Here is an 11,175-nt window from a genome sequence, read left to right as displayed (position 1 = left end):
TATAACCTCGCGTTACACAAATTTCTAAAATGTGAATAATTTAAACATGAAGGCCGTGCATACTTATGTAAACGCGAAATGATTGATGGTTACATGGGAAGGTGCTAATTACTGATTTTTTAAAGTGAAATCTCTTCGTATATGACATGTGACTGATTCTTGTACAATTTTAGTAAATGTATGGCAATATAAAATTTCCATAATGAATACTGCAGAACTTCGAAATTTAATTAAAACATTTTAGGTCGTCTAACTTTTACATCTAATGTAATATGCAAGTGTTAATTGCCCTCGCTAGAACCAAATGGTACGACGCTCGATTTTCAAAAGGGCAAAATCAAATTAGAAATTTTACAACGTAAATCAGAATTTTCGCACAATGTTTGATTTTAGCTCTAGCAAGATTTATATGCTGACCGTTGTATTTTTCGCCGCCCTTGTTTATGGCAGCTATACGACTGTGCACTGACTTATATCAGGGCAACGAGTTGTGAAATTAAAATTGTTTTTGCAGAATCTCGAGAGATGCAGTTTATTAAATGTGCATGTTCGTATGGAAACAAACTTTACTAATTAGATATGTGCAACTACTGTACTTCCCCTTTTTACCGTTTATTATTTATATTCTTCACGCGACAATTAATCCTATTAGGTAATCAGTACATACACGCGAAAACTGCTAAAAATCAAGATTTATACAACTTAAAAAAAAAGCGGCGTGAATTAATCTTCTCGTTCGTTAAATACAACTTTGGATGTAATAACCTCATTAAGCATTAAATCAAATGGTGCAATAAATCCAAGGAACATGTTCACTTCAGCAACAGTTCGCCAAAATTAAAGCAAGAACTAAGAAGCAACACTTGAAAACTTTGATTTACACGCAAAAACATTACACCACCGGCAGCGTTATACCCTGATACCGTAGCCGTAGACAATTACCGATTGTACCAAGACTCCCGACGTCTCCTATTCAACTTGAAAATGCAAAGAAAATTTTCGATATTATTTACGCGAAAAACGCGATTGTATACGCGTCGTTAGTGACGTTCTCAGTTACTAACTAACCGGCGTCGCTTACGGCCAGACGCATAAATAGCGACGACCGACGGAGCTTTGCATTATGTAAACCTTATCTGCCTCTCCATATGTACACACAAGAGAAAATATTTAAACTGACGTGCGTAAATTTTAAATTTTCAAAATTTGCAACTTGATCGTTAACGGTGCACCAAATTATAGGCGTTTAAAATATGTACAGCGTGGGGCAGAGCAACTTGCTGATTAGGTTACTCAACTTCGATTCATTTAGGGTCCATGGACGACCGTTGTAGACCAGTGACTTAATATAACCCCACAGAAAGTAGTCCCAGGGGGTTAAATCAGGCAACCGCGCCGGCCAATGTGGATCGCCTCTCGAAGAGATGAGCCGTCCAGGAAAGTGTTGCCGCAAAAGAGTAATTGAAATTCCTGGGCTGTGTGCCCGTCCTGCTGGAACCACACTTTTCTTTCCCACACCCATTTCTTCAAGTGCTTGCAAGAATCGGTCTGCAGCACAGTGACTGCTTAGGTGCTCTCTTCAAAAAAACATGGACCAAGTATTCCAACCCGCGATATCGCACACCAAGGGACGTTAATGAACGATGTTACTGCCAACCTTATAACAGCAGTGCCAACAGTCGGCGCTTTAGTACTGTCAACTGAAATAACCAAGTTGTTTTGCCCCACCCTGTACACTAGTGCAGTTAGCGGTTATTTTATACAATTTTTAAAATGTTCTAGAATTTTTTAGAAAATCTTTTGGAATTTTAATATATACAAAGTTTGAAGTGCTTTACCCCGAGGGGAAAGTCACTGTAGAATTTTGTTGTACGCTATCAGCATATTGTAGAATTTGTCTAGAATTGTTTAGAACTGTGCCAAACTCATATTCAATTAATATTCGACATACTCAATTTTATCACTAGAGGATCGAAGAACAATATCAGATATTTTATTTGCAGCAAAATTATGTGGTGGAAAAATTAAGTGTCCAAATTTACTATGTTTAATTGAGTTTTCATTACCAACAAAAGGAACAAGGACCATTTTCAAAGCAGATGTAGTAAATAATAACTATTCATTAAAAAAACCCTATGTAATAGATACAGTGACAGATATCTTTTTTTTAAATACCAAATGCATCACGCCTACCTTAAAATCTAAATTTCTATTATAAATATAAACTAAATATATTATAGTCATAAATTATTCTAATCTAAGATATACAAATTATAGTTACTAATTGTTGGTTTTTCATTGCTATTTTGTAATTTATTATTGTGTTATTTATATCATTATTATTGTGTAATTTTTTATTGTATTATTTATTAATATCTATATCTTGTTATTAATACTTATTAAAATACTATTGTTAATTGTTAATAATGTATGTATAAATTGGCTTGGCCGTCAATAAATATTATTATTATTATTATTATTATACCTATTGTTTACAAAATCTTATGATACTATTCACTACAGAATGGGATAATGAGCTATCATTAGGCTTACCAAAATGTGCGAAAACAAGATAAAAGTTCTTGAAGGGGTATAAATACAAGTACGCTATTTGAATTTGCATTACTCTTGCATCTTGCATTGTTAGTGCAAATCTTGTGTAGCTAGCGATCTGTTTCAATTGCGTCTGAATGATGACAAATCAAGTTTCATCTCGAACCAGAATGATAGTTCAAATGGTTCCACCTGCTCATGGTTCTGGTGAGTAAATATTGTTCTATATAATAGTGTGGAGTTATATCCTAATATTTCTATTTCAATTGTTCATAGATAAGGAATTCGGCCACTGTGTGGATCCTGATTTGGATTCGGCGGTGCTTGATGAATCTTCAGAAACTGAGGATAATTTAGAAATCTTAGAGGAAGACGACGATGAAATTGCAGTGGAGTCCGAAGACGAAGACGTTCAGGACAAGTTTATTGCTAAAGATGACGGCACCTTCGAAACTGCAAACTGTAATGAAGGCGAAAGTGGTCGGATCTGGGAGGACGTCGATGAAACTGAAATATACGCCTTTGTTGGGTTATTGATATGTGCTGGAGCACTAAAGCGCAATCGTGAGCCGATTCGAATGTTGTGGCAGAATGACCCATGTTTCCATCGTCTAATTTTTTCGTCAACAATGCCTCGAACCAGGTTTTCGCAAATTTCCACTTGGATGAGGTTCGACGATAGAGACACAAAACTTCAGAGGAGAGCAACGAATAAACTTGCACCTTTACAAAATGTTACTGAAATTTTTACACGGAACTGTCAAAAATATTGGAATCCAGGATCACACTTGACAGTGGACGAGCAACTGGTGCCGTTTTGGGGTAGATGTCCTTTTAGGGTCTATGTGGAGAGTAAGCCTGCCAAGTCTGGTGTAAAAATTTGGATTCTTGCTGACTCAGAGACTTCGTATTGTAAAAATTTGCAAATTTATTTGTGAAAGGTAGGAAATGTCCCAGAACAGAACCAAGGCAAGAGAGTAGTTTTAGATTTGGTTTCCTGCTTGGGTCCTGAATATGGCGTCATTACACACAACTTTTTTACCTCTTTAGAGCTGGCTGAAGAGTTGCTCAACCGGAAACTCACAATATGCCGAACTCTGAAGAAAAATAAAGCCTTCATCCCGGCAGAATTCTTGCCCCATCGGAATCGCCCCGTTCATTCTTCGATTTTTGCTTTTCAACCTGAGGTTACCATGGTGTCTTATGCGCCAAAATGAAATAGAAGTGTTACATTGCTATCTTCGGAACATCGCGAAAAAGAGGTCGGTGTCATGCATGCAATAAGTCTAAAGACAATAAAAACAATCAAAATGCAACGTATGCAAGAATTTTGTGTGTCCAAAACATAGTAAGACCATTAAAGTGTGTATGAAATGTTAAATTTAGTTGTACCTACATAATGTAAATACTGATTTTTTAGTAATAACCTTTTTAAATTTTGTTGTTTCCTAAACGGCCCAAATGAGCTATACTGGATCAAATATTGCCAACTAACAATAGTCCGTTCACGGTGCTCTTTTTTTGATTTTGAATCAGAAAATTAAAAAAAAAGTTGGGCTGAGCATTCACCACACGCGGTATCAGGAGTTTTAAAAATCACCCGGGGCCAGGAGGGAACAGACGCATTAGGTCCTAATTCATAACCATAAAATAGAATTCAGAACAAAAAAAAATGAAAGGGAAACCGATTTATGTTTTGCTACAGCACGTCACCTAGAATATAATGCACCATTTATATTAAAAGAAATGGAGTTTGCGCTTCGACATTGCAAAAAAAAAAACAGCACCCGGGCGCGATTGCATCTCCAATGAAATGCTCATTAATCTCACACCTGAAATGACAAGAGCTCTACTACAGTTATATAATCAGCTATGGGATGAAGGTACTTACCCGGATGAATGGAAGGAGGCGGTGGTTATACCGGTCCGTAAACCTGGAAAAACTCCTTTAGATCCTGCCAGCTATCGTCCAATAAGCCTTACGTGCTGTATGGGAAAATTATTTGAAATAATAATTAATAATAGGCTGCAATGGTACCTTGAAAAAAACAACCTGTATGTACCGTGTCAGGCTGGTTTTAGGAAAAATCGATCCACCACCGATCACCTTCTCCTATTGGAACAAGCTATACAGGAAGCTTTTCGTAAAAGGGAACACTTAGTTGCCATCTTTTTTGACATCAAGGGTGTATACGATATGACCTGGAGACATGGTATTCTTGAAAAAATCCATAACCTAAATTTAAGAGGCAACCTACCGCTTTTAATAAAATCCTTTCTATCTGCCCGGCGTTTTCGTGTGAAGGTCCAAGATAAGTTCTCTGAACTTAAGATCCAGGAAAATGGAGTACCTCAAGGGTCCACCCTTAGCTGCACGCTGTTTGCAATGGCCATCAACGATATTACTATAAATGTAACCGAGTCTGTCAGTAGATGTATGTATGTGGATGATATAGCCATTTTTTTCTCTGGAAAAACAATCGGTCAAATTAGTCGTAAACTGCAACCGGCCATCAATCGAATTGTTGGGAATGGAGCAAACATTGGAATGACCTTTTCACGGGAGAAAACCCAATGTGTGCACTTCTGCAGACTACGAACTCCGCACTATGATCCGCTACTTTACCTGGACGACAATCCTATCCGATGTACTGAAACTGCCAAATTCTTGGGGCTTACGTTTGACAAAGCACTGAGATGGATCTCACACATCGAACAATTAAAAACGAAGTGTATCAGGCGTCTCGATGTGTTAAAAGTATTGGCACATACTAAATGGGGAGCGGAAGTAAAATGTCTCATCACGATCTATAGGGCATTGATACTGTCCCAAATTGACTATGGGTGCGTGGCGTATTCGTCCGCACGAAAATCGCTGCTTGCAACGCTAGACTGTGTGCACAACGCTGCCATAAGATACTGCATAGGGGCGTTTCCTACAAGTCCAGTGGACAGTCTGTATTGTGAATCGGGAGTTCCTCCCCTAGACATTAGGAGAAAGCAGTTAATGGCTAACTATATCATAAAGATCAAGTCATTACCGGATCATCCAAATAATGTGCTGTTTAACGTTGACTTGGACCTATATCGCACACGTCCGACCATCACGCGCCCTTCTTATGTGCGGTTTTGCGAACATCTTGAATGGCGGAATATAACTCTGCCTATACTGCTAGAAGAAAATATGCTAGAATTTGAACCATGGACGATGCCCATCATTAGAGTAAGGAAAGACCTGGTAAGGCTTAAAAAGGAAACTACTGACAATGATACTTACCTACGGGAGTTCCAAAGCATTTGTAACCAGTATCCTGCACATGAGATCATATACACGGATGGGGGAAAACTGAACGTGGTGCTGGGAGCGCAATCGTCATCGATGGTATACCACATGAATGGAAACTATGTCGGTTCTCTTCCATACTTTTTGCTGAGCAATATGCGCTGTGGCAGGCGATTATGTATTGTTCCATGGTTGTTGAAGGGAAATTTTTAATTGTCACCGATTGCCTGAGCGTTATCAATAATCTGTCGCAAATATTTTCTGATGACGTTATGACTAGAAGGTGTCAATCTGCCTTGAACCCCATACTCGAACGCATTGAAATAGTTTTCATGTGGGTACCAGGTCACGTCGGAATTCCTGGAAATGAACAGGCGGATCGTGCTGCTCGAACGGCGATATGTAAAGATCGTGTGGACGTCAACTTTGTTATGGCTACAGATGCGAAAAAGTATCTGAAAGAAAAGAGCGTACTGGAATGGCAACAGAGATGGGAAAGGTGTAATACTCACCTAATGCAAATAAAGCCGAACGTTGGTAAACTGTACACGGTGCGCGACGGGGACAGAGAAATAAATGTGAAGATGCACCGACTACGAATTGGACATACTGGTATCACGCATAAGCATATATATAAACGTGAGCATCCACGACAGTGCGACCGGTGTAGAACAACCCTCACGATTGCTCACTTAATGGGAAACTGTCCATTATACGTTTTGGAACGCGCGACACATAAGATAAGGGCAAATTATTCTGAAAACTTTAATCTAGACAACTGCAGAGGCACGTTAGCTTTTATGAAGCAAATAAATATGTATAAAGATATATAGGGCGGAGAGTGTGAGAGATGGTTTGTGCTGAAAGGGGATATGACCATAGCAGTCGAACCCTAATTAAAAAAAAAAAAAAAAAAAAAAAAAACAACCTCACAACAATAGGTAATAGTCTGAGTGCCTGCTGACATAAAGTGCTATTTATTAATACCCTCCTGTAACTTCTTGTATCGCTTCATTATGGCGAGTCTACCACTTTTTCTATCTATGAAATTTTTCGTACTCGCGGCGTTTCTCCTCCATTTCTTTTCGAAAATACTAAATTTTGTATCGTAAAAAATTTATAGATACTGTGTTTCTAATAAGTTTAATCGAAACGGAACATTGTAAAACTCCTGAAAAAACAATTGTCGGACAAAAATGTTGGAGCGTTAGGGGTGTCTACCGAGTGAAACGTGCAAAAATAATTACTCGAAAAAATTTATAGATATCCAGCTGATATTAGCAACATTTCTTGAGAATTATGGGGTTTTACAAGGTTCTCTTACGATTAATTTTTTTAGAAAAACAGTATCTATAAATTTTTTACAATACCAAATTTAGTATTTTCAAAAAAAATGGAGGAGAAACGCCCCGAGTACGAAAAATTTCATAGATAGAAAAAGTGGTAGACTCGCCATAATGAAGCGATACAAGAAGTTACAGAAGGGTATTAATAAATAGGACTTTATGACGGCAGACACTCAGACTATAACCACTTATTTAATGTTTCATGGTATTCTAATTAAAGGTCTTAACGAAAGGAAGCGTTTTCTACCAACTACCTACCCTTTTACCTGACCCCTTGTCAAAAGAGGGGGTTGGGAGGAGGGGGGTGGAACTGGTTTTATCCTTCATGGTACTCTAATGAAAGGTCTAAACCCCTTGTAACTCAATTGTTACGCGAAATACCAGATGATACAAATTTGGCGGAAAGGTTTCAATTATACAATAACGTTCTTTTTATTCGACCTAATGATGAAGAACACTATTTGTTATGTATACCAAAATCGTTGATACAAAAAACAATACAAGAGTTTCATGAAGCTTTGGGTCATTTCGGATCTTAAAAACATGGAGGGCATTAAAAAACGCGGTATGGTGGACTAATACGTCTCGAGAGACTAAGAAATACATTCGAGGTTGTCAATTATGTCAAACAACCAAGGCAATTTGTACGGTCCATTACTTGCCGGTAGAGGTAGAGTAACATACATTTTAGTTATTCTGGATGTTTTTACAAAATTTGTAAAATTTTATGCGATAAAGAAAGCAACGAAACGAAAACGAAAGATTATTTTGTTCACTGTGGGATTCCAAAAGCGATTTTGAGCGATCACGGAACGCAGTTTACTTCGGAAAAGTGGAGTTTAACCTTGATAGTTTTTGATATAAAAATTTTATACTCTTCGATACGACATCCGCAGTCTTAACCCAGCTGAAAGGGTTATGAAAGAAATAGGTCAGCTTTGTAGGGCATATTGTTCAGACCAACATACACAATGGGAAAATTGCTGAATTTGAAGAAATTATTATTATTATTATATAGTCTGAAACAAAAAAATTTTTACTGTTATTTGAGGGACCTTTCAAAATTAAAAAAATGGTCAGTTATGCAACTTATATTTTAGTTGATCCCGAAAATAATGTTGAACGGGGGTGTTATTTCATGCTAGTCATTTAAAGAAATTTCATAAGCCTGATCAAAATTAAGCTCGAATTATGAAATTGGGGGGCGTTGATGTAGGGAAACAAATATTTAATTTAAGAAATAATTTATAGTTGCATGAAAACAATTGCATGTATATTGTCATGCGAACCGTTGTTGTTGAATAGAGTCTGAAAACAAATTTGATAGCCATTAGGCAGTTGTAATTTAATTTTAATTTAGATTGTGCTGGTATCAGGTAAGGACCAAATTGTTTAAAGATAAGAATTTATATTTGTATTTATCAGGTTGTGATCAGATTATAAACCAATTACAATAAAATTGATATACGAAATTGGGAATATCTTTATAAATTGTCAAAGCAATTCACCGTATTGTTACAATGTCTATTATGGGGATCTCGGAAACCGGTGGTCAAATTAGGGAAAAGTTGCACAATTAAAGAATTAGTATCATGCTTTAAAGAAAACCAGAAAATTTCAAGGGCCAAAGTAGTGGCTAGCGACGGAAATTATTTCCATTAATAAACTTTATTTGGTTCTTAAGACACAAATATTGTTCTTTTGGAAAAAAATTAACCGAAATTATGTATAGTAGTAATATTTTATACTTCAAAAACATTGACATGTTTCGCAGTTGAGTAACGGACGTTTCGATAGTGTTTTCTTAACGAGTTTGATAAATTCTTCAAATACGAAGTTTAGTATTAAATTAGCGAGCATGTTGTATTATAATATCAAATATGTCGTTGTGCACTACAATCACAAATTAATTATTACGCACTTCGTTATCTATTCAAATTGTAGGTAAAATACCGTATTTGACTTTCCTATTCGCTATTATGACTGATTCCGGAATTCATCATCGTATCACAATAACCCTCATTATATGCTTGCAAAATTTCAGCCAAGGGTACTATTAATTACAAAATAGTAGTTTACGTAATTAAGAAAAAAATGTGCACGTAATCCATCAGCGAGTATAAACTAAAACAGTTTTACTCCTGTGTATAACGTGCTACGATGCTTAATTTTCAAGGTAATAGCTGTTACATGTCCCTTGGGATATCCTTATGTATGGCGAAAGTCTACAAGCTAAGGATAGCAACTGATAGTTAAAGGGGACTGTAGCGTGACGTAATTTATAAATAGTTTCCATATGAACAGAATTCCATCCAGATAAAGGAAACGTATTAATCAAGCATTGCCCAATACGTACTAGGCTTCCATTATTATCCATCCTTTTAAGCGGGAAGTTTTATTCTCCGTAATTATTATATTTATAATTTAATGCAAGAATTGCTTGTGATGTATTGAAATTATAGCCTCCTTTATATACTACAAAGGCATTACGTTTATGCTTTACGATGCTCTGTTATTATCGTGATAATGTGCGGACAATTGTGTGAATTTATACTGTAACTTCATTTTGGACTTCCCCGTTAGCGATACGAGTGGCATTCATTGCATAACTTCGCGTCTGTGGTGGAACTCGAAAACCGAAAACTCAGAAACGAAATTTTTATTATGTGTTCCTGAATTCCACCAATATTTGGTGTTCTCGGTCTAATTAAAATACAACGTGAATTTGTTTATGCGGATGGGAAGAACATTATTCATTACTTTGTGCAATGGTCAAATGCGAGGCCTTTTAAATCAACTGACACAGTTCAAGATGTCTCTGAACAGCGAAGTTCAATGGCAACCACGCAAAAATCTTACTAAAGTATGAGCTAAATATAGTTGTGACTTATTAATGTATATCGTAATAGGAAGCTTACTTTAATGTGTCTTAGCTTTGTTGGTAAAGTTCTCACTTCGTAGTTTTTCTTATTCTCCCACTAGAGGTCACCCGAATGTAGCTTTCTGTATTTTTCCCTCTCTCGTGATCTTTCTTGGCCTTTTGTGAAATACCGATCTACGCGCAATTTGGGTTGCATCACCCTTTGGAAAATTACTTGAGCGCCATCTTTTGAGAAGACATCGCGTGATTGCATTACCCCTGACCCACATACAAATTATTTACACCTGAAGACGCCTTACTCCTAAATTTTAATCGCAAGTATTAACGATATCCTCTTGGAAGAATATTGCTATTCTGAATTGCTTAAACATACCTTACGAGACCCCTTTCGATAACCGACACTTCGATCTTATCTAAGTTATTTTTCTTGTTACGAAGAATACATTCATGTTGTTTATTTCAGATTAGTTTTGTTGTATGAAGATATTTAACTATTTGGAATTATAAACTGTGTTAACGGTTGGATGCGATTGTAAGGTGTGGTAGGGATTTTGACCCGTAGTATGATTATTGGTTTGCTTGTCTCCGTGAGGTTTCGGAATTTGCACGATTCGAGATCTTCATGTAGAACGATAGCGGCAAGATTTATTTATTTTGGACTTTTTTTGACGACGATTTTGTAATTTAGTTGGCACTTGAAAGTTGTTGTGTAATGTGAAATTGGTTAAAAACCGGGACATCCGTCTGGTTGGTTTGCAGCACACAGGTTGGGGATTGTCTGGATGTCGTTTGACGGAGAGACTTTTTTTCTACAGCAGTGGCTGGAGTCATCCGTTTCTTCCTGAAGTTAAGGATTATTCGGAATTTGTGTTGGGTTGTTTCGATGTTACATGTGAGGTTTATTTGTGGCGGTTCTTTTTCCAAAAGGATTCTTCGGAAGAGGTTATTATTATACTCTACCGCATTAGGATTTAAACGTTGGGATCTGCATTCGTAGCAGGAAGCCATGTAATTTATTGAGTAGCAACCGCTGTGAAGAAGCTGTCCGATAACTATTAACGAAAGATCGGAACCGACTTTTGTTTTTCAGGAATCGTATTTCAATCCCTCTG

At 36.9% G+C, this 11,175-nt stretch overlaps 1 protein-coding gene and 1 long non-coding RNA gene across 2 annotated transcripts; one reads left to right on the top strand and one right to left on the bottom strand.

The window, feature by feature from the left end:
* Positions 1-4,169: 4,169 nt before the first annotated feature.
* LOC116160675 lies at positions 4,170-4,733 on the bottom strand. Its single transcript, XR_004143278.1, has 3 exons — positions 4,592-4,733; positions 4,445-4,539; positions 4,170-4,385 (listed from the first exon to the last, which is right to left on the bottom strand). It is a non-coding gene; the product is annotated as an uncharacterized LOC116160675 (long non-coding RNA).
* Positions 4,734-4,939: 206 nt separating this feature from the next.
* LOC116163192 lies at positions 4,940-6,669 on the top strand. Its single transcript, XM_031477049.1, has 2 exons — positions 4,940-5,935; positions 6,007-6,669. Exons 1-2 carry the CDS (start codon positions 4,940-4,942, stop codon positions 6,667-6,669), a joined length of 1,659 nt encoding a protein of 552 aa, XP_031332909.1.
* The last annotated feature ends 4,506 nt before the right edge of the window (positions 6,670-11,175 follow it).

The sequence above is a fragment of the Photinus pyralis genome, unplaced genomic scaffold, assembly GCF_008802855.1.
Source record: "Photinus pyralis isolate 1611_PpyrPB1 unplaced genomic scaffold, Ppyr1.3 Ppyr1.4_LG1, whole genome shotgun sequence".
NCBI classification, from domain to species: domain Eukaryota; kingdom Metazoa; phylum Arthropoda; class Insecta; order Coleoptera; family Lampyridae; genus Photinus; species Photinus pyralis.
This window is presented reverse-complemented; position numbering and strand designations above follow the sequence as displayed.